The following is a 24,889-nucleotide window of genomic DNA, read 5'->3' as shown; positions in this document are numbered from 1 at the left end:
TTTTGGAGCAGTTTATATGGTTCTACTACAGAGAGAGTGGTGTTTGTTTCTTGTCTAAATGTTTCTGGCCTGAGAGCTAAGGCATGTGACTGCATTTCTTCCTGATGTTCTTGTAGAGATGTGATACTGGAGCGTCTCTTGGGTGGGTGTGGAGGCAGGGGAAGAGGGGGGATGTTCTGGAGTTGAACAGTAGAGTCAGAAGGACTTGGTGTTTGGATGAAAGCTCATCAATGGGGGTGCAGGAAAGTAGGTGACAGGAATATTTCACAAATGTTGGCATAAACAAAGTGAGTAATGATACCGTTGAGGTACATTTCACTGAAGGAGGAGCAGATACAGGGAATAAAATGATGAGTTGATTCTAGAAATAAGTTTAGGGTACCTGTGTGTATCTTAGGAAAGATTGCAGTTGGTTTTTATGGGCCTTGGTCACAGTGATAAGATTTGGTCTAAAAACATACGATTCAGGGTTGTTGGCTACAGGAGGAGTCAGAGCATATAAGGAAAGAACAGTGTATCAGTGAACCATCTTCCCCAGATTTAGTTGAGCTGCTACTGCTTCAGGATCAGTGTTCAGGAAAGGGCAAGCCCCTTGTAACTTTGATGCACGCCACTGTTTCAGAAACTCTAATAATCGCTTGTGAAGAGATAACCATCTGGGATTGAGCTATGGGAGGAAAGAGACCCAAAGTGTCTTCTTTTATAGGATCAAAGAAAACCATACAGAAGCAGGGTAGAGGAGGAAAGCCGAGGGGGTCACAGGCCACTCTGCCGTATCCTACTGAGGTAGAGATAAAGTCAGCTATAGTTGGAAGAAAGAAGAGGATGGATCACAAAGGAAGGAAAATGCTTTAAAAACCATGATGGGAATTGTTAAAACCAGCCAAAAGCCAGTGTTAAGATAGCCAAGTAACTCTGAGGCCCATTTTAGAATGTTGTAGCCAAGGTTTCTGATGGTTTTGTGAATCTCTTTCACAGGGTTGAGAATTCAAGGAGTAAGTCATTCAAGGAATTGTTTAAGCTGGCCTGGTGGGAGTCAGTGGGGCAAGGACTGCTAGAGCATCATTGAGACTGGATTGTCACAAAAACGCACTACTAGTTCACAGTGCAGGCAAGTGAAACAGCCTGATGGAAGGATTGGAGAGGTCAGGGAAGAAGAAATTACGATCACAAGTACCTGGGCCAGGTCAGCGGTCTGAAACTGGAGAACAGTGGGAAGTTGTGAACTGAGAGCAGTTTCGAAGTTGAAGATGTTAGGCATTATTAGCACATTTGCGGGCAGCTATGGTAGAATGGAGGTTAAGTTAGTTGGACCCAAGCTTGTACTATACTTTATTAAGGTAGAGGACATTACGGCAGCCACTTAGGAGCTAGGTGGCTTCCTAGTCATGAAGGAAGATGGGGTTGCTTCTTATAGGTTTGTAGGTGGCAGAGACAAGGAGAAGAGGATGGTAAGATGGTAGTTGAGGGTAGTAAAACATTGATTTGGAAATAGAAGTGATAATTATCAGAAGTGATAATGTGAAGCATGTGTTAACTATTACATTGTGTTGACTGAGTACCAGATACTGTGCTAAGCATGTTGCACATACTAATTTATCTGATCTTTCTAGCAGCCCTGTGAGGTGAGGGTGCTTTTCATATCCCCTTCTTCACAGGAGGAAACTGAGGCACAAAGAGATATAGTAATTTGCAGGGTTATATGCTAAGTGGCCGAAATGTAGTAATTTGCAGGGTTATATGCTAAGTGGCCGAAATGTAGTAATTTGCAGGGTTATATGCTAAGTGGCAGAAGCAATACTTGAACCCAGCGGTCAATTCAATTGCTAGAGTAGAGGCTTTAACCACCTTACTGTACTGTCTAGCTTACAAACTGAACTAGGAAAATTTTAAGTTGTGTTTTGGGTGACAATCTTGAGGAATTTAACCTTTATAAGAAAAAAATTGAAATATTAGTTTGTTTTAAAAATTATTTAGTCATATATACTCACTATAGACAATTTGGAAAAATAGAAAAGCATAAAAGTGTATAAGAAAAACAACTCTCCAAAATTGTAACCCTAGAGATAAAGACTGTTAGTATAATACTGATTACACTTGCTTGCTCTGAATGTACTTTTAAAGACTGAGGTCTGCAGACTTTAATTCCACATGGTGGAATTGTGTTATGAACATTTCTCATAGTTTAAGACATAGCTTCTTACTCTGCAGAAGTGTCATAATTCATTCAGTCTTTTATAGTTGGATGTGTAGGTATATATGCTTATCTTGTGTGTATATATGCTTATCTTTAATATCTGAAAATTGTTTATGAAACTTTTCATACTATTTTTGGAATAAAATTAGCATGGAAATTCTGTTATTTGGAAGTTTCAAATATACTCATCTGTAAAACAATCATGCTAACAGCTTTTCCAAAAAAAAAGTTCTTTGCCAATATTTTTAGTTTCTTCAAAGGATAATGTTCTTTTGTTTTTTTCTCTCTCTTCTGCTTGAGTCAGTTTTAACAACATATATTTTCTAGAATTGGACCCTACCCATCTCATCCTATTTCTCAATTCATTGACAAGAGAATTGTATTTGGTATTCTTTTGAAAATGTATTCTGTATCTTGTTTGTATTTTTTCTCATTCCTACTGTTTTGTTCTTTTATTTTCTTAATTGTTCTAGCCAGATAGTTATCTAAATCCTTTTTAAAGAGCCATCTTTTAATTTTCTTACTATTTTGCTTTTTTTCCCCTGTTAATTGCTACATTTAATTTCTTCCTTTATCGTGTCTTAGTTAGGTTTTTTTTTTTAGGTTTTGCAAATTTTCTTTCTTAATATTTATTTTTTAGTTTACCTAAAAACTAAAAAATAAATATTAAATAAAAAGTTTTAGGTGGACACAATGTCTTTATTTTTCATTTTTATGTGGTGCTGAGGAACAAACCCAGGGCCTTGCTAGGCAAGCACTCTACCACTGAGCCACAACCCCAGTCCAGGTTTTGTAAATTTTGAATTTTGAGCACTTTATTTCCTTAATAATAAAACTTATTTGAATGTCTGAATACAAATTTTCTTTGCCCTATGAGTTTTTTCTTTTTTTTTTTTTTTTTTTTTGTACTGGGGATTGAACTCTGGGGCATTTGGCCCCTGAGCCACATCCCCAACCCTATTTCGTATTTTATTTAGAGGCAGAGTCTCACTGTGTTACTTAGAACTTTGCTTTTGCAGAGGCTGCTTTGGACTTGCTATCTGCCTGCCTCAGCCTCCTTAGCCACTGGGATTACAGGCATGTGCCACCATGCATGGCTTTCACTGATTTTTTTTTAGTATGGTTTTATTATAGATATGGCTTATACAGCTGATTTTTTTTTACCTAATCTGCCTATATAGTTATAGTGGGTATATTTGGTTTTTATGTTTTCTGTGTCCGTATTTTTTAATATATTTTGTTGTTAATATTTTGCTAAACTTGTTTTCTGCTTTTTATTATGTTGATTGTTCTTTTCTATAAAATCTTAGTAATATTGCTTTTGATACCAGGTCCTAGTACTGTAACTTTTTAAAAAAAATTATTTTTTAGAAGTAGTTGAACACAATACCTTTATTTTATTTATTTATGTTTTATATGTGGTGCTGAGGATTGAACCCAGGGCCTTGCATGTGCTAGAGTAGCGTTCTCCGCTGAGCCACAACCCCAGCCCAGTACTGTGACTTTGATATTAGTAAGATTAGTGTTAATCTTAAATGTTTAATAGCATTATTTCAATTTCTCTATTACCAGAATAAAGAGGGACATAATTTAAATGACTTTTATTTAAAATGGAGGTTTTCTTGAATTCTTTTTCTCCTTCTATCTAAACATCAAGTTGTTGGTAAGATGACTAGAATTATCATCATTAAATCACTTCTTTCAAAATTTTTTTTTGTCATTGCATTTTAGTGTGTAACCAAACAGGTAATTATTTATATTTGTCTCTATTTAAATTTTTTTTTCATCATTTACCAGCAGTTCTGTGTAGCCATTTCCCAGGCCCAGTTAGAAGGGTGCCCTGGGCCACTATAGTCAGCAGAGCCATAGAAGTTTGAGGCCCTCCTGCCTGCAGTCCCTTTCATACTCCCGTGTGTATGTGTGATTTCCCTTCCCCTCAGGACGGAGAGACTGCCACTTTAGCCCACATGTCCTTTTTTGTGTGGCATTTGAGTTGGGGTAGGGTGTGAGGGACAATGGAACTTGGAGAAGGCCATGGCCTGCCCCGTTAAGCAAGGAACCTTTATCCCTAGTGACCTTATGACTGCTTGTGGCCAAACCAAATTCCTAATGTCTTCAGGTGACACAAAGCTCTGTGGCCTCATTCTTGGCACCATTTACTGAGCGTAGGACTTCTTCATTCAGCATCATGCCTGTGAGATCTCTAAGCTGGTATTGCTGGCCTTACTGTTCCAGTCAGGGTGACGTCCATCCTGCTAGTCATGGCACTCATGGGTTTGTCCACATCCTTTCTATGGCACAGCCTTCTGATGTGCACCAGCAGTAGGTGCATGGACATCTTTGTCAGCTTGCCCACTGTTTGGGATCATTGCTAGATCTGGATAGTCTTTTCATATTCCTTAACCCAACTTGGATGGGTGCTTGTTCTTTTTTTTCGATAATGCCAAAACTGACAAGTCCTGTGAAGGCTCTGAGACTTTATCCTGCTTGGGAGCTGACAGCCTGCCAGGTTTGTGGATGTTGGCTGGAGATTTGAGATTTCTGGGTCAGAGACAGAGGGCTTTGTCATGCACAGCACAGTAAGGGCAAAAATTTCCTGAGGAGGTTCCTCTTACCCTGAGCCCCACAGCTAGGTAGAGGCTGCCTGCCCCACTGTGGGCATGGGTCACAGCTGAGGAGACCCAGGCTTGGGGAGCCCACAGCATTCATTATGGGCTGCAAGCAAGCCTGTCTGACCTGTGATTGGAGGTCACGTCTCTATTGTCCTGGACAGTAAACAGGTCTGTCCTCTGCTTCAGAGGGCACAGTCCAGATGGAAGGCTGAGTGCTATTATACTCATCCTAAGAAGGCAGCCCAGAATAAGACTGTCTCTGCCTCTGTCAGGTGTCGAGACTGAGGAGAGGTGCCTCCGGACTGAGGGGTGTGTTTGAAGAAAATAAGTGGAATTGCTAACAAATATTTCTTACCTGACAGCCAGAGAAGTTTGTAAGTCTTATTGTGATTGGCTTCCCAAAATTTATTATCATGATGCTTATACCTATGTTATTATAATTATTTAACATAATTGTAATTTTTAAAACTTTTTTATTTGTTTTATTAGTTATACATGACAGTACAATGACTTTGATATATCATACATTTGAATCAGATGGGATATAATTTCTCATTTTTCTGAGTGTACAGGTTGCAGAATCATATTGGTCATGCAGTCACCTATATACACACAGTAATAATAATGTCTATTTCATTCTATCTTTCCTATCCCCCCTCCCCTCCCCTCCCCTCCCATCACTTCTCTCTACCTAATTTTATAATTTTTTTTGAATATTAAGTTTCAGACAGGTCCTAGGAGCCCTACTGTATTATAATCCAACAATATTAAACTGTTTAGCTCAGATATCCTGATTCTTAAAACCCACGAGTTACATGTTTTGGGAACCCTGCTGGTTATCTCACATATTTCTGGGGACAGGCTGTAGGCAGAAAAGGTAGCTGGGAGGGCATGACACACACTGCCAAAGTCCTCCTCTCTCCTTACCTGTTTTGTGTATAGGCACCAGAATGTTTAATGTGTATCGACTGTTGATTAGAAGAGAGGGTGGGAGGAAAAGAGGGTGAAAGGTGATGGTGTGTTTTGGTGTATGAAGTTATGAAGTGGAGATTTAAAAGCTTCTCCAGTAAAGAAATACTGTGGCTGGCCATTATGTTTGGCTGTAGCAGTTTATGACTTTTTCAGTTTCTTCTCAGGTGAACAATAGCTGCTTGGTGTTAGAGTTCATGTATTAAAATGCAGACCTGGTTGGTCCTGGCTCTCCAGCCTTCCTTAATGTGTGCGCTTCAGGTGAGCTGGCGTTCACATCCCATGTAGTGTTTCAAGTCTGCCAAGGGCAACCCTGTGGCAAGGCTATGACACTGTTGAGGGATTGGCAAGAGAAAGCCACTCGTCTCAGGTTCTCACGCAGGCCTTGGACTAAGTCTCCATGGCTTTAAGACATTTCCTCTCTATATTGAATTTGTGTAACTAGGGTTACTGTGATTTAAGTGCATCCTATTTCTGCTATTGAGATAATAGAAAAGAATATTTAGGACAAAATTGAAATGAATGTATGTTTTAGGTCTTTATTTAACTTATAATATGGAGTGAAGGATGACATGATTTATTGAGAAACACATATATACTTATAATTTTGTTGTGTTAGATATTATAGGTATAAAACAATAATATACATCTTTAAGTTTAGGTACAGAAACAATTATTTGGTGACTTTTCAGGAGTGTAAAGAAGTTTCTGTGTTTGTCTTGTTTTCAAGTTTAAAAGTCTGGCCTCTGGTTTGGTCCCTAGGTCAGAATTTATTTTACATTTGAAAATGTACGTAATGATTATTATATTCCAGCCTTGTGAATTAACACAAATTCTATCAAATATGAGAAGGGAAGTATGTGCAGTTGCCATAGTACCCTTGGAGTTTGTGGTGTTGGATTGCAGCAAGTAGTTCTGCAGCTGCACGCTAGAGGGCTCCGGAGGCCACGAGCTGCTGTGTGGGTTCTTGCCTTGGGAGTTGGTGCACCATGCTCCCACCAAGCTGTGTTCCCCAGACTGGCCCTCTGCTGCAACAACTGCCTTGGAGCCCCTTGACTAGAATCATAGGCAGAAATTCATAAATTATTTTCTTTGTGAAAAGTGTTAGGAAAGTAATTATTCAAAATGGTTCCATAAAGTGTTTTCATAATTTTTTTTGTAGTTTACTCCAAGCTTGATAGTATTTACTATAATTTTGAAAACTCAGTCTATTCATTATAAACTAAGCATTTTATATTAAATTTTTGATAAATAAAAATTTAAATAAATTTAGATGTAATAAACATTATGTAAATTAACAAGGTAAATTTCATAAATATATAAATAAATCTAATAAAGTATTTCCTTTCCTCCCAAAGGATTATATAGGCTTTTATATGGACTGAAGCCTAATTGTTCATGAAATGAAATAAAATATTAAAATCATCTCTCTTACACATTTTCAGGGAATACGAGCCCGCATCTTGGAAACTCTGGTCATGCTGCTGCTGCTGGCATTACTGATTCTTGGGATAGTGTGGGTGGCTTCAGCACTGATTGACAACGATGCTGCAAGCATGGAATCTTTATATGGTGCGGATTTACTTGTATTAATCAGTTTCTATAATGGAGACCATAGTTTGGGATATAATTACATATGACTTTAATAACATTTTAAATAATTCTTTATATAGTTCACCCTTGATGTTGATTTACAGAATTAAGAAGACTTTATATGTATTTAAGAAATGTTTGTTTTATGAGTAAGAAGCCTTTTATTTTTAATTAATTGGTTTCTGTTCTTAAAATTTTAGAGAGGCTCTTTTTTTTTTCCTTCCTCCAAACAGGTTTTGCAAAAGGGTTATTTTCTATCCTTCTATTTTATATTTTTTTATTCATACAATTTAGAAATTATATGGTTTAGTACACTCAAATAAGCAATTACAGTGTTTATTATACTTTAAATATAGTCAGCCTATATTAAGATAAAACATCTTAATGTGCAGTATTTTGAACTTATTAAAGTTATTTACATTTTTTATAGACCTCTGGGAGTTCTACCTACCCTATTTATATTCCTGTATATCATTGATGGGATGTTTGTTACTTCTCTGTAAGTATTTTTCTGGCCTGATATTGATAGGAGAGTAGTTGTTTTGTATTCTGGGAAATTATGAGAAAGCTTCCTGATGAGATTCCTTAACAACTTGGAGAATTTTTAATTATTCAAGATAAATTCGATAAACTGAAATCTTGAAATAATAATATGCTTTTTTTATTCTCTGAGGAAAGCCTTTCTGCTGGGTTGGAAAAAGAAAGAGAGAGGGACACCCCCCGACACACATTCTTATACTCTGTCTTGCTCGCTTCCTGTTCACATGTTCAGTACCCCACCCCAACACATTCAGAGCACCAGAGTCTATTTTTAAATGGAAATGGTAGGTTAATATGTGATGAATTTGTGATTTTTTATTTCAAAACTTGTTTTGTTTTACTTGAGGCATCACATCCTATCTTAGGGATTAGTTGTTAAATGTATTTCAAAGGACTTAAGACTATAGTTGTCACTATTAAATATTCTTTTCAGGTTCTCACTTCCACCAGTACATGAAATTTAATCTGTTCTTTGCTTGGTTTTATACAATTTATTTTAAACAAAAGTACTTATTGTCATCCCACTGTTAGAATCTTAAGTGTCCTGAACCTTCTCTCGCCTTAACTACCTTTCATCAGATGTCACGCTGCCCTCCCCTCACACTGCTCCTCTAGCCTCTTCATGGATGAAATGCAAGAACCTTCTGACAGAGAACTGGGAGAATCTGTTGGAGTCAAGAATTTACTTAAAACAATGCTGTTTGAGTTGTTTTAGTTTTCTGTGCTTTATCTTTCTGAGCTCTAAAGTATATATCTCTCTGTTGGTGGTCTTCCCATTTCTGCAGTGTGTACACCAGTTGGCCTTTCCCGCATGTTCACAGTAATGGGCCAGTTGCTAGTGAAGCCAGCAGTAAGTATTCTATTATAAATTATTTGACTTATTAATTAAATATGTTTACATTTGAACTTCTTTTAGATTGTGAATTAGCCTTTAGAAATAGAGTATTTTTGTAGGTTTATTACTTAAATTTTACATTTTTTAAAATCTTTTTTTATGTTTAGAAACCATATTTGTTTTTGCTTTAAAAGTACTAATTATAGGCACTTTGGTAAAAATTTGGCGAGGCAATTTTAAGAGAAAATTTTGCAGATATTTACAGATATTCATTGCTTTATATCAAACAATTCTATTGTTTGAAAATTAACTGCATGTTTTGATTTACAAAGCAGAATGCTTTTGAAAATTTGCACATTATATATTATAATTGAATTATACTTTGCTTATTCTTTTATTTATTTCTTTTTGGTGGTACTGGGGATTCAGTCCAGAGGCACTCTACCACTGAACTACATTCCCCAGAGATTTTTATTTTGAGAGAGCGTATCTCCAAGTTGCTGAGGCTGGCATCTAACCTGTGTTCCTCCTGCCTCAACCTCCCATGTTGCAGGGATTGCCCAGCTCTCTATATTCATTGAAAAATGATTTTCAATAGCAGAAAGATCAGTAGAGTACAGAGAAGGGAGCAGGAGGAGGGAGGAGGGGAGGGAAAGGAGAAGTACTGGGGATTGAATTAGAACAAATTATATTCCATGCTTTTATAATTATATCAAAATGAACCCTAATGCTATTTATAATTAAAAAGAACCAATACAAAATTGGAAAAAAATAAAATATGTGACTCAAAAGACAATAAATAAATGTCTTAAGGCCCTTAAAAATGATTTTGAATTGATAGTAATTCTGATGACCTGTTCTTAAGTTTCTTCTATCTTTAACTATTTTGTCAGATATTTAATAATGAGAAAATAGTTTCTTGGTTGTAATTAGGAATTTGCCACTTAAGTTATTTTCACTGGATCGTCATTGCTGACAGATTCAACTCTAACCCCTTCATGCTCTTGGGTTTTCCTAGCCCATTCTGATTGACCTCTCCTACCCCTCTGCAGTCTTTCTCTAGCTCCCGCACGGCTCTGTGCCGCTCCCCTCCAGTCATGCCTTTGTCCCTCTTACCTACTCCAGCATCAGCCGCAGGCTCTGCACCTCGTGTTTCTGCTCTAGGCAGAGAATCAAACTCCTTCCTCTGCACTTCTCACATTCACCTTTTTAACTGACTAATACTATGTTATTTTAGTAGTATTAATGAATCACCCCTATCACGGTGATTCATTAAAGGAAAACCCTGAGGAAATGTTGTAGTAGATAATCATTTAGTAAATGCTTATTTAATTTTGAAAATTATAATCTCATCATATCTTCTTTTAAAAATAAAGTCTAACTTTATATTTGCTCCATAAATGTATGCACACCCACAGCACACATGCTGTCAAATCTTAGAGAGGCTTTGTGACACTCTATTCCTATAGTTTCTCCCTGCTTCCTATAGACAGAGGCCGAAGGTCCTCTGGTGTTCTGAAGTTCTGCTAATGCTCTTCTGGGTGCTCTGGACCACCCCTGCCACTCTGACCTCACCTCTAAATGTCTGATTCTAATGAGAAGACATTGGAAATAGCCTTTAGCACCTCAAATGCTATCCAGTACCTCATGGAGCTGCAAGCTCAGCATGTAGAACCAAACTCCTTATTTGTCTCCCCTCCTCAGGCTAATTTGTCTCCCAAACCCGTCTCTTATTAATGACCTCCTCAAAGCCATATTTATATTTGCCTCTTTCTTACTCCTAACACATAATAACAGTGGTTGGTTATACAACCTGTAGTGATAAGCACTGTATCGGACACAAAATTTCATTGTCTCCTGATGATTAAACCATGAGTTAGGTGGTATTATAAATGAGAAACCCATGAGTTAGGTGGTGGTATTTTATGGCTGAACAAACTTCAGTTCAGGGAGATGGCATGTCCTAGGTCACAGAACTGTGATGGAGTAGGTTTGAACCCAGAGGCTGGCTTCAGAGTCCATTTTGGAGCACTGTTCCTCCTTGAGCTCCAGAGTCACATTGCTGCTTTCCTGCAGAGTGGACCTCTCCTCCTCTGTGTTTCTTGTGTGGTTTTCTTTGTTGAAAGGCCTATCTTCCTCTTGTCAGTTCAGGTCACTGGGTGATGTGCTCCAGCCATCAGCCACACTGGCCAAGACTTTCTTCTCCCTAACTGGCAGTAATCTTTCTTTCTCCAACCTTTCAGAACATTTTATTTAAGCCTCGCTTTTGACATTGATTTTAATCCTATAATTACTTTTTGAATTCATTTGACCTCTTCTACCATTTGAGGTCAAAGACTATGTCTGACCCATATTTAAGCCCTCATTAGTACATAGTAGAGCAAAGGCTTTGAAGGCAGAGAGCATTTCTTGGGAAGCCATTGTTTTTTTGGAGTATAAAATGGTGATGGTGGGAGTGTTTTTATGGTTTTGTAGAAATCAAGGGTATGATGTTCATGGGCACTTGACATATGAACCTCTGTCCTGCTAATGCTGTCACTCATTCAGCACCTGTGATGGTACGTAACATTCAGTAATTTGCAAGTAAAACAAGCAGAAGTGGTCAGTTCTAATCGAAACAGTAGAAACTGATGAAGCGCTTTGATAGGAGAGAGCCTTCCTGTCGTGATCCATACAGGTATACCCCTGTCCACTTGTGTAGGCACCTCTGATTTGTTATCCAACTGGTTCTGTCAGAGGGCCACTCTGTTGCTCCCTTAGGACCATCACACTTTCTGGCATGTGCCACTTGTCTCAGGTTAAGTATTGTCTCCCTGGATAGGCCTCACTGTTGGTTATCTGGAGAAGACTTCCTCCCCTTCTTCCCATTCCTTATCCCTCATAGGACAGTCATTCATTGTCATTATTTATTTATTCGTCATTAATTCATCCTAATTACTTATTTGTTGCCCTCTTCAGGTTTAGGCTTCCTGGGGGAAGAAATGTTATGTCCACCCACTGATTAGCTTAGTTCTAGGACCATAAGTACTTATTGAAAGACTGGGGATTTTTGGATTGCTTTACATAAATATAACATAAACTATTAAAATTCCAGGTGTGATAGGGATTGAGTGATTTAGGAATATCATATTAGGCAGCTGAAAGGGCACACAGTTTCCACTATTGCACTTTGTTCACCAACCCCTCATGATTGAGTAAGTAGTTTTGAGTTTGAATGATAGAGAACATTGATACCAGCTCTGGGTTTCTTTCATGTTTTCCCCTTTCATAGAAGGATGGTTATGTTAGCAAAGGCAGAACTGGAAGCATTAGGTTTTATCAGTTTTTAAGACAGTGCAGGTAATATGCCATACAATCAGTAATTGATGAGTGAGGTTCTTTTCTTACTATTGTATGGCTTCATAGTGAGTAAAAACACCCATTTCTCTAGGGTTCTGTCTGTTGGATGATTTGTTTTGGTCTCAAAATTTTTAAAAGATTATAATTATTAACATTGTATAGATTAACAGGATCAGTATATTTCTATATATGCACATATTGGCAATGGTCATGTCCAAATGAGATGATAAAAAATATTGACTTTATTTTCATATTTTTTCTACATTTTTTTGGTATATTATAGTTGTACATAATGGTGGAATTTGTTACATATTCATACTTGCGAAGTACACAATATAAAAATATAATTTGCTAATATTATTCCCAATACTAACTCACATGATTTTGATATCATCAGTGTTCAATATTCATGGAGTGTTTTTAATGTATAGACATAACATAAATGGAAGGTTCTGCATGTTACTGATGTAGTTTATAGACTCCTTGAACTAGAAATTCTGTCAGTAAATATAAATGGGAGGACAAGTGTTGGACTAGATGATCATTCCTTCCGGCTTTAAAATAACAGCTTTGGCATGAAGACATATTTGCTATATTTAGCTTTTTGACTCTTTAAAATTCATACATTTGTTTGCCATCGAGAAAACTGCAGATGTTTTTAGTTTAACAATATCCAATTTATATGAATGTAGATTTTGTGAGAATAAAGTTTTGATGTGTTTATTTATACACTAAATTGTAGAAAATAAATACAACGTCTATAAAACATGCTTAATTTATAAATAAAATAGTTTGGACATTTTATTTTGGGTTCTTAGTTATTTGAGTGAATATATTATCTGAAATAATAGACCAAGTAGCTTAAATAGTCAATAAACAAGAACTTTGTAATGTTATATAATTGAATAGTTTTGTCTTTAAATTTAGATTCTTGAAGACCTGGATGAGCAAATTTATATTATTACCCTAGAAGAAGAAGCACTCCAGAGACGGCTAAATGGTACATGTATATTACATATTTAGACCAGTGTAACAACTGTTTAATTAAAAAATAACAGATAATTAAAGGAAAGAAATGCAAACCTCTTATAGGCTTCAGAGTAACAAAGGGACTTCCAGGTGAAGGGGATCTGCCAAGAGTTGGATGTGGATACATTGTGATGAGCACAGCTGGCCTCTAGAGAAAGTGGCCACTGGGGGGCCAGCAGCCTTCTACCACCAGCTCTTCAGGTGATTTGCAAGTGCAGAGGTGGTTTGGTCTGTATGCAGCATTAGTGACTGTAATGTCCCTACTTCATTTCCGTTCTGCTGAGATCTTTAAGATAAAGAGTAGCATGTTTCTTGGACACAAAGGTGCCAAATGTGACTCTCAAAGTTTTACTTGTGAACTCTGTTGTCTTGAGGAATACTGTTGGCTATCAGTTGGTAACTATGTAGGCACATTAAAGATTCTAAAATTTCATTTCAAATTATGTATTGTTTTTGGTTTCCAGTGAAGAAAAGTGTAATGATAGTTTAACAGAGAAATGACATAGTTTAGGTACATATCTTCATTTTACCTGAGTGATTTTTCACCCTGTACTTTCCTCTTATGTAGCATGTTTTTAAAAAGTTGAAAAACCACCCTTTCTCCACCAAGATCAGATTAATATCTAATTATGTTTCAGAATCATAATTTAAGAGTAGGTATAGAACAGAAAGTTATTTTTACAATGAAATATTGAGAAATAAGAAATATATCTAGGGGCTGTGGCTGTGGCTCAGTGGTGGAGCACTTGCCTGGCCTGTGTGAGGCACTGGGTTTAATTCTCAGCACCACATATGAAATATATCTAAATATGGTAGAGAGATTAGTGAATCAAAAAATAAAATAAATCTTGCTGGAAAGTTGAACTGTCTCTGTCAGTGTTCAATAGTTTCTCAGTCCTGGAAACTTCAAACTTCAGTTTGAAGACTCCTTGATGATTCAGTTTGGATTATATGTTTTGTTTTATTTATCACTAGCACTATGTTAGGATTATTTATGTTTTCCTCTTAAAATGTGCTCTTTTTAAAAAACAATTAGGCATCTCACACAAGACTCTCTAGATATAAATTGGGGCTTTTCTGTGGTTCTTGTTAAAAGGCAAAGATTATTTAAATTCATTTTTTATGTATTTCCAATAACTTGTCCTTTGAAATAATTTCATCAGCTTTCTTTACTTGAATCTTCATTCAGACTGTCCAGTTTCTATTACTAAATTAAAACCTTAGAGTGTGTGTATACACACATACACATACACACATATTTTCTTCAACTACAAATAGGAAAATTAATTCATCAACTTAAGTAATTTATTTGGTACAGATAAATTGTGTCAAAGACTAGAACTCGATGTGTCTTTTATTTTTCTAACTGGATTAAAGTTATTTTAAAATTTAAACTCACTTAATTTCAGAATTACAAACTTAAGTCAACAGCATCAGCTTTATAAAAGTTTATAAAATTTTATTAAAGTGAATATTGAAATAAATTTGTCTTCTTTAGATGATCATGCTGTTATGTAGTAAACAAGCCTGAGTCACTTATTTTGATGTGGCTTCATTTTATATTATGGTTAGCTTTCTAGCAAGATGTCAGACTACCTCCTGCAGTATATAGACACGTTTCAGCCTGTGGTGTGTGTTATTTCTGTCTTTAGATAAGAAAGGGTAAAACATAGTATTCCATGAATGAAAGAATTTGAATTAAGTCTTATCAAGACAAAAAATAAAAATGAAGCCTATTCTCAATTTCCTATTGCGTGGTAGGGAAGGGTTCCTTCAGAATCCTCAATCCTTTGACTCCTCAACTCAAAAGTAGTTCACTATATCCAAAGAAATTAAAAGGAAAACACTGGCTAGAAAGCTAACCATAATATAAAATGCAGCCACATCAAAGTAAGAGAGAGATCCCAGTAGCATGGAGAAGGCAGAGGGGATGGTCTGGGGGTAGAGAGGGTAATAGAGGTCAGGACAGTGAGTGCTTTGGCTAGCCAGGCATCATTTGTGATAGTTCAGGCTAGTAGGGCATCTTTAAAATTTTTTTTGACAAAGCTCTTTGATGATGTGCTAGAAGGTTATGATTTTGCTTTTTACTGCTGGTTAGCCACTGTGGACTATTTCAGGTGGGAGATAATAGGCTAAATGGTTACTGATTATTATACATAAATGGTTCTGTGGCAAAATTGATGTTTTGACTAACAGGGATTAAGAATTGCAAGATTCATAATCTTCCAAGGCTGGGGCTGTAACTCAGAGGCAGAGCGTTTGCCTAGCATATATGAGGCACTGGGTTCGATCCTTGGCACCACATAAAAATAAACAAAATAAAAGCTTCTGTCCATCTACAACTACAAAAAAATTAAAGAGAAAAAAAAAGAATTCCAAGATTCTGGGGCTGGGGATATAGGTCAACTGGTAGAGCACTTGTCTCACATGCAGAAGGCTCTGGGTTCGAGATTCCCAGCACCACACATACACATACACACACACAAAAAAAAAAAAACTGCAAGATTATGTAGAATATATTGATCAATATGTATAGAGGAAAAAGCAAGAACAGATTTTCATAATTTGCTATTTTTAAAGAAAGTACAGAGATAGGTTGGTAGGATAAACCATCCTCGTGTATTTTATTTAACCTAGAATCATTTCAGATATATTTTGTTGTAAGTTACTTTATATTTTAAATTTTAAAATAGAAGTCTTTATTTTTTATTGCCACTGAAGATAATTGTAGAATAATGAAAGTAAAAAGACTTTAAAATACAAAGTATGAGTGCTGATGTATCACAGAATTCAGGATGGTGTTCGTCAATGGCATACTGAGAGGGATGGGATGCGTGATGCACATCATAGGAATCTCTGGGACATCTGTGCAGTTCCTTCAGTTCAGTTTTACAGTTACTTGAAAAAATTATGACACTTAAACCATATCAAGGGAGTAGTAGGAATCCTGCTACTATTTTTTTTTAAGGTAGTAAGGCTTGAGTAGCAGTTCTTGTGTTATTGGAGTTGAATTTTCATGCCTCATTTAAAAAATATCAGTATAGCTGTAAGATGGAATGCTTCGCTATGTCTTAACTATGTCTTCTCCAGTGTTCTTAATATATTGTTCTTAATATATTGATGTATAGAGAAAAAAGCAAGAATAGATTTTCATAACATGGAGGGTGCTATAGGTTCAAAGCTTTGTTTAGAGGCTTTGTTCCTGTTAATATTGTCATTTCCATAAAGAGTGTCAATAAAGCAAAGTCTTGCACTGTTGCGGTGTTTATCAGTATACTAAAGAAGCCATCCTGTTTCCAGTCTCTACTGCCTCCTCCTCTTTGTTTACTGCATATCTTTTAAGGGTCAAATGTAGTGCAGATGAATTAAGACTCCAAGTCTCAAGATCATAGACCAGTTGACTGAAGAAGGAAGAAAAGGGATAAGAACATATAAAGAGTTATTCTAGTGCATCAACACTTAAGAAAAAGATGTGGGGGAGTAGTTCTGTGTGTTGGTGAGCAGGAAGGTAACGCAAAGCCTCACTCCTTTGGCTCCACAGCTGTACCCCTTTGGCTAAGATAGCCCCTGCCTTGTGTCCCCATCAGCATGGAGGGGATGAAGAGATGTCTGTAGAACTTCTGTGATCTGGAAAGACTCCCACCCTCTCTGTCCGTCAGCACACATCTCCCCTCCTTTCTGCCTTGAGACTCAGGGCTGATGGGCATGTTTCTCTCGCTGGCCTTCTATCACAGGTGGTCCGTATCAAGAGCCCAGAACATAGAGCAGAATTCTTGCCTTCAGGACTGTTGCCCTGTGTCTCGGTACATCACGTTCTGGTCTGATGTTCCACTTCCCCTGGCACCTGAAGCTTTCTGCTGTGCCACTGGACACTGAGTGTTGACCTGTTAATGAGATCCTGGACCCTCAACCCTCCTCTTCCTCAGAGAGGTACGGCTCTCCCCAGCACCATCGACCTCCCTGACCACTTTGTGAGTTGGCCTCTGCTTTCCCAGGTCTCTCCCTTTGCTCCTGGGGTTTGCTATGTGCCCTTTTATCTTCCTTGCTGCTTCCCGAACCTTGGAATCTCATGCTCTCAGACCGTGACCTGTTTCTGCCACCCCCTTTCCTTCCAGGCCATTTCTGCCCTCTTTGGACTTTTTAGCTCCATATTCCCGAGCATGGATTCCGGGCATGTCGTGTCCTGTTCATGACATTTACAGCACTCTGGGGAATGCCTCGCCCTCTCTTTTGTGGAGCTTTGTCTGCCTTTGACATGACTTGGTCCTGGCCTTCAGCAGTAACTCAAGTTCTCACATTTCCTACATTCAGGAATCGTGCGACCACCTGCTATTCCAGCTCACTTCCTCTGGTACTCTGTTTCCTATAGTTCTTCAGTGTGGAAACGCAACATGCCACTTCCCCTAACAGCTTTTCCTTACCCTTCTCCCGCCATTTCCTTTAAATGGAAAATGCCCAGGATGGAGAGTATCATTTTACCATAGAAGTGAAGAAGGTGGGGGAAGTAAAATTTGGTGAGAGGGTAAAAACCAAAATCTCCTGGAGAATATTAGGAAGGCCCAGAGTAGGACTGCAACAGACACACCAAGGTTGAGGGGGCAGGAGAACCATATGCGCTATAACAGAAATAAGGTGGTTTCCCTCTTGTATCCATGGAACATGAGCAATCAAGAACCATTTCTACTCCATGACCCCTGAGCAGGAGCTCAACAGCAAGTCCCATTACAGTAATTGTAGTAGAAAATCTTCTGTAATTCCTTCCCAGTGTTAAGAGGATACATATATCATTAACATGTTTAAATGTTTAGGTAATGCAACAGCATTAATTGAAATAATTAGCTTTCGTGTGTGTATAGCCTATGGGTGTACTGGGTAACTTTAGAAGTACCATAATGAATAGAAATTATTTTTTGTTGTTTAAGTTCAAAGCCTCCACAATCCTTTTAATGTAATTTATTTAAAAATATTGTAGCCTTTGAACTTAATAATTTGGTTCAATTTTGTTAGATAGATACTATTTTCATCATCATGATAAAAAGTTAGTATATCATTTTTGTAGCAATTACTTTCCTACTTGATTCTAATCTTTTTAAGAAGGCTTTTCCATTGAAGCTTATATTCTTTATTCTTAAGAGTATGGCAGAGGTGGTTGTTTCATTTTTGCTGAGTTCTGGGTTTCAATGCCCTTGTATTCTGAAATATATAGGGTTAGAAAGAGCAAGTCATGTGCTGTGCAGCTTTTCCTGAAACTTGGTGACCCCTCAGATGCTCTCAATGTTGTCAGTCCTCCAGTCTTCCTGTTTATAGCCTAGTTTGAATTTTCAGGGGACATGAAGGTGCCAGGGCTTGGAGTGGGGTCTGTGTCTGCTTTAGGGTCATGCGTCCCGTCAGAGGCATTTCCTGCTATCACAGGCAGGTCAGTGTGCAATTTGGTCTTTGCTTATCTGATGTCTTTCATGTAACACTTTATACGAAAAGTTTTCTTTGGGGCTGGGATTGTGGCTCAGCGGTCAAGCGCTTGCCTAGCACGGGCGGGACCCGGGTTCGATCCTCAGCACCACATAAAAATAAAGGCATTGCGTTGTGTCCATCTACACCTAAAAAATAAATATTAAAAAAAAGAAAATTTTTCTTAGATTTTATTCTATGTCTTCTGCATTACTTTCATCTTGGCTTTTTCTGGGCATTCTTCTAGGTTTTGGCAGTGGTCATTCTAAGAAATTTATACATATTTCTATATATCACTGAAGGGAGACTGTCTTGACATTCTCAGACTTTGGACCATTGTGAAAAATGCCTGGATGAAGTCAGACATCCAGGAAGCGATCAGATGCCTGCAGAAATCATTTCTGTACAGGGGCTGAAACAGTGATAGATGCTTGCTATATAACTTACTCAGCCTCTTGGGCCCTTTAATCAGTTTCATGATGTTAAAATGTGGTCCAAACAAATTATTTGTTGCAAGAGAAAATGAGGTAACTCTAAAGATATAAGCTAATAGATATAAACTATTCCAATATGAGTAGAGGAGGAATGTTTTGTAATAACAAATTAGAATAATGCATTGAGTATCATTTTCTATGAAATTTAGAGAAAGAAGTCATGCTGTAAAAATAATCCAAACTTAGGTAACAGAAGATGGATTTATTATGCACAACCACAGTGTACGTGGAGGTGCTGTTCCTAATGGTAGCATATGTGAATCTACCATTAAGAATGGTCTTAACATATAGTTTAAGCCCCTTCAAGCTTATATTTGAAGTAGAAAAAAAGCCAAACCACTATTTTAATTATGTATAACACTAAATAACATTCCTAAAGTTTACTGCTTAATAATTGCCATCATGCTTGCAGTCATTAATAGTGAAAGTATATTTGCATTTTCACAATTCAGTTGGGTATCAGAAATCTTACATTACTTTTTATGGCTCAGTGCTAGAGTGCTTGCCTTGCACGGGCGGGACCCGGGTTCGATCCTCAGCACCACATAATTGTAGATGGCATTGTGTTGTGTCCATCTACACCATAAAAAGTATCATAAATAATAAAAAGTGTCATAAAATAAATAGAAACTATTACTTTAACAAATACCAGCATTCTGAATGAAATAGACATAGGAAAAGTTTTGGTGTATGGGCTCTCTCTCTCCTTTGTGGATTGCAATAACGTTAGTTCATGCAAAGTAGACATGAGATATTTGGACAGGAGATTTCAGTTTTTGCATGCTTTCAGGGGTTAGCTCAGTCAATGTTGGGCCTGTGGTACACAGGAAGATGTTAGGGAGATGGAGGCTGTTTGCTGTATGAATTATTAGGAACCTTGGACTTTAACAGCAAAGTTGTTTGCCTAAGTGATTGGAAATAATTAACACTACTTGAGTGACCTCCCATTCTTGAGGATAGAGATCAGTTTGGTCATATTTAAAGTTGTAAATATGATCAAATTCTTAAGAGTTACTTGGATAAGATATTCTAAGCAAACTATTTTTGGTTATGTTAAAAAGTCAAATGTAAGAAGAATGTATACTGGAGGTCTCTATTTCAAATAATATTCATTATGAGACTAAGTTTAGGACACTGAGCTTAGTTTAGGGAGATAATTGTATTGCACTAAGTTATTCAAATTGTTTACATGTTCATTTGAGAATATAAATTTGTTTTAAAAATACATTGAATATTTTAAATTAAATAATTAGCATCTGCTCTTTAATGTATGAAGGCTGTCTTATGTATTTAGTCTGTGATGTGTGTTAAGAAAAGGCATAAGGAAGTTTAGCTATTGAAGAAATGCTGGACTTTAGGAGATTCTGTTATCTTGGAAGTAAGATATTTTTAATACCACACTAGTTTTTCAACTTAAGAATAAAGCTGGGAAAAGTTGCCTTTAGCTATTAGTTTTCCTGAATCCAAAGAGACGGGTGGGGCAGGATCAAAAATACTTATTTGATCAAAGTTATTGGCTCTGAAAGTATTCTTACCTATGTAAGAAAGATGAAAGGTGTTGTTTTTATTGCATGCTAGTAACAGTGTAATTTTGAACTAATTGGTGTTGAACTGCCAATCACCTGGGGGGAATGCAAATAGATACTCTTACAATTTCCTTTGAGGTAGTGAAATCTTATGTCGGGGCTGGAAGAAAAACAGAATAATACCGTTAAATTGACCTTAAATGAGCTGCTTTGTGGTTTTCTTGGAGAATCCCTTTCTATTTTTCACGACTTGTCTAAACAGGTTTTGTCTACCAATTCAGCTTATTGACTAGACAGTGTTGACATTGGACATTTTAGGTTCATTTTGAAATAAAGTAATGGTAATACAGTTTTTCAGGATATTTTTATTTTTTAGTACAACTTAAATTCATATAATCATCTAGTATGTATTTGTACTGTGTCATAATTTCTCACACTAGCTATCATTTTCTTCTGGTCATTTTTAATGAAATATTCTGTCCCACAAAAGCTTGCTTTTTAAACTTAGATATTGGTATATCACCATGTAATAAAGGTGGTAAGGTCCTTGAATACTGTGCTGGTAGAGATGAATCTTGTCATTTAACAAAAGCACACCTAGTTTGTGGGTAATAGGAATGTGTTCTTGATTTTCATAGGCCAGTCAGTATTTACTAATCACCTGTTGTGTGGCTAGAGGTGGGCCTCCTGAAGTGAAAGCACAGAATTTCAGAAATGTCACTTGTTGTTTTCCTCTGAAAAATCATACAATGACTGGCCTAGACATTTGCATTGAGCTTTTTTAGGTTTACTCATAAGGTAGACATGTATGTCTTTTCATTTAGTTTCAGATTGGCAATGGAAATATCATCTATTCTGGTGAACAATCATCAGGTTATTTTTTTCTGGCCTTGTATTGGTTACTGGAATAATAGTTCTTTACAAGTGTAGGAAATGGCATGTAGTTTGGAATTATACTAATGGAATACAGAGGCTAATTGAGTGTTAATTATAGTACTGTATAATTTATGAAGAATTGGGATAAAAAGTAAAATATAGTTATCACTATTTATGCAAGCAATGTTGGGAATTGAACTCAAGAGTCTCCCACCTTCTAGGTAAATGCTCTACCACTGAGCCACACCCCCGTCCCCAAACAATAAATCTAAAAGATCCAGCTTTATCTTACAAGATTCCTGAATTTCAAAAATATTGACTTGGGGCCAGGGGTCTTAAACTTTCACATAGAAAAATTACAAAGTAAAACCAGGTCAACATCAGACTTGACATTTGCAGCCTGCTAAGGATCAGTGAACAGCATCCACAGTTGGGGGGTGGTGGTGGTAAAGACTACTTCTAAGAACTCACATATCTCAAAGATTCCATTCATCTCTTAAGGCAAAAAAGCAATGCTTATTCATTTCACATCTGTGTAGTGAGTAGTTAATCTGTGCGAGGCACTTTTCTAACTTTCATACTGAAGCAACAATTTACTAATAGCTAAAAATATTTTTTTTAAAAAAGACTATCAATGGACCTTTTCATTTTATTCATTTATATGTGATGCTGAGAATAGAACCCAGTAGTGCCTCACACATGCTAGGCAAGCACTCTACCACTGAGCCACAACCCCAGCCCCCTAGTAATAGTCTTAAGCTAAGTCTCTTTTTGTAGAGGTCCTGGAGATTTAACCCAGGGGTGCTCCACCACATCCCCAGCCATTTTTGTGTTTTTATTTTGAAACATGGTCTCACTAAGTTGTTGGGGCTGGCCTCCAACTTGCGATCTTCCTGCCTCAGCTTCCTGAGTTGCTGAGATCACAGGCCTGTGTCACTACACCTGGCTATTAAGCTAAATATTTTTAAAGCATCAGTCACTGCTCCCTACTCATCTCTCCAACTCCTTGATCTTGTTAAACAACCTCAGCAAGGTCAAGGAGTTGGGGAGATGAGTGGGGAGCAGTGAGTGATGATGAGATGAAACAGTCATGAGCTTTTCCTAGAAAGCGTCCCTGTGGAGTTAGAGAGCATTGTGTGGATATGGAATGGAATGAGAATGGGAAAGTGACCTTGAAGTGCCTAACACGGGGTGGGGGGGGGGATAAACAGGAATCCCACTAGCTGGGGAAAGAGGAAAAAAAAACAGCAAAATAGAAATTATAGAGTTAAATGAAAGGAGAAAGATCACCAGTCTCTCAGCCAAAATGTGGGTGGCACAATTTAGTCCCTTGATGTCACTGTTGAGCTGCTGGAAAACTCACTTGGAAGCTTGCTCTATGTTCCAAGCTGCTAATTACGTGAACTTATTTCCTTACTTTTAAGCTACTCTGAATTTTCTTATTTAGTGGTGAGCTTCCTAATAGATACACCCAGTTTCACAGATAGGAACGCTAGGTTCAGAGAAGCATACACTTACAGGGGTGAAAAATTGAGAGAAGAAAACTATAATAAAATTTTGGAATATAGCAGACCTGAGAGAATTTTGGAAAAAGCCAATTTAGCAGAATCAAGAAAGCTGACTCCTAAGCCAGGTGTGTTTGGTCTATATGCTAGTCTCCCCCAGAGTCTCAAAGGGTGGCACCACCAAGCGGAGTAGTGAGAGCTCAGTGAGGAGGGCTGCTTGAAAAGCCTATTGGGAAGGGGTCTAAGTCCCACATCATCTCCCTCTGAGCAAGGTTCCAGGCACCTGTCTCCCTCCTGAGGAGAGGAGTGAGGGTTACTCTGAGGGTAACACAGGGCAGGTCTTAGCCCAGTACAGTGAGGGTGGGAGTGCCACAGACGAGATGCACAGGCTCCCTGTCCTCACCTAGACAGCCAGGCTTCAGTCCTGTAGGGAGAGAAGGAGGGTCTTAGCTGAGGATCTGTCTTGTCTAGGAGGAAAGTGCTACACATCCAGCAATAAGCTGTTAGCTAGGTGATTCTACAGGAAGTGTCACCATTGTCAGTCCAATCCACAGAGTCTTGAGCTTCAAATTGGAATTTTTGTTGCTTCATTATTTATTTAAATAAAGAATTTAACCTTTATTTATTTTTTATGTGGTGCTGAGAATCAAACCCAGTGCCTCACCTGTGTTAGGCAAGTGCTCTGCCACTGCGCCCCAGCCCCAGACCTGTTGCTTCATTCTTAAACAGGAACAGACAAATGAGGTTCACCAGACTGTCTGAGGAAAGCCTCTCTGTGGCACAGCAAACAAGACCACTTGGGGGACAGAATATGCATGGGAGAAGAACAGCTCATCATAAACTCCCTCTTCATATCCCTAGGGACAGGGATTGTATTCTTGAGAAAGGAATCTTGTAAGCAGGAAGGGATTCTTGAAAATTAGAAACAATAGCATACTTAGAATATTGAACAATAAAGAAAAACTGTTCCGGGAAATTGGTCAAAATTACAAAAATAGGGAAAATAGGAGAGTTAATATTAGAGAGCTACTTCAGGAGATCTGATATATGGCTAGCAGGAATTCCAGATAGGGAGAAGAGAAGGAATAGTGCAGAAAAAATACAAAATCAAGAAAATTTTCAGTTTGAGGGACATGAGTTTGGAGATCCAGAGGGAGGGCTCATCTTGCACTGAACAGCACATATGAAGATGGACTCACAGCGAGAACACCGGGAACTCGGATGCTGTGTACTTCACAGTGGGACTCACAAGCACGACTCATAAGACACACAAAGGGGCAGGAATGAGAACAGCAGCAGGCTTCTTAACGTAGCAGTGGCTTCAGAACTCTGAAAGAAAAGTTTTAGCCCAGTACACACCCAACTCTGTATTTAACCAAATGGCGAGAGAAAGGTATTCCCATTTGTGCAGTCTTATGTGATTTTCCTCCCATTCATCTGTTCTCAGCAAGCCACTGGAGGACACGCACCACCTAAGTGAGGGGGAGAGGATGGGCCTTGCAAGAAGGGCAGCCCTAGATGACCATGTGCACCTGGCAGGGGCAGCAGTCTCCGGAGCGGGCAAGTCCCAGACTCTAGGAGAAGCTCTATCAAGATAATGAAATTTCAAAGAATATAAAACCCAGGAGAAAATAGAGACTATTGGTGCAAAGTTTGAATTGGTGATAAATACATAGAAAACTAATAAGTAAATGAAAAGAAATAATTTCTAATTCTGGGGGTAGAAGAATGTTAAAAAAGAAAGGAAAGCTGATCATAGTTTTCTACAGGGGCAAGCAGTGGGTAGCATTTCTGTTGTTACAGTGATGTGTACAGTGAGGAAGGTGGAAATGGAAGTGTACCAACTGCCACGCCGAGTTATTCTAAAGGCAGAATCAGATCTTAAGGATGTAAACCACCTGAATTCCACTGTTACAGAGCAGGCCC

The 24,889-nt window shown here is 37.8% G+C and overlaps 1 protein-coding gene across 5 annotated transcripts in view; it reads left to right on the top strand.

Moving 5' to 3' along the window:
* Window positions 1–24,889, top strand: part of LOC308640383 (limb region 1 protein homolog) — a 102,383-nt gene that overhangs the window by 42,327 nt on the left and 35,167 nt on the right. For 4 of the 5 annotated variants that reach the window (XM_081312312.1, XM_081312313.1, XM_081312315.1 and 1 more), the window contains 4 exons: window positions 7,224–7,350; window positions 7,802–7,870; window positions 8,697–8,761; window positions 13,013–13,085. In XM_081312312.1, coding sequence (XP_081168438.1) covers window positions 7,224–7,350; window positions 7,802–7,870; window positions 8,697–8,761; window positions 13,013–13,085 — 334 coding nt within the window. Of the gene's footprint in view, window positions 1–5,068; window positions 5,184–7,223; window positions 7,351–7,801; window positions 7,871–8,696; window positions 8,762–13,012; window positions 13,086–24,889 lie in introns of those variants that run through there. The other variant, XM_081312316.1, reaches the window with a different exon arrangement.

Source organism: Spermophilus citellus (genome assembly GCF_964194105.1).
Source record: "Spermophilus citellus genome assembly, contig: SCAFFOLD_131, whole genome shotgun sequence".
Taxonomy (NCBI): Eukaryota; Metazoa; Chordata; class Mammalia; order Rodentia; family Sciuridae; genus Spermophilus; species Spermophilus citellus.
This window is presented reverse-complemented; position numbering and strand designations above follow the sequence as displayed.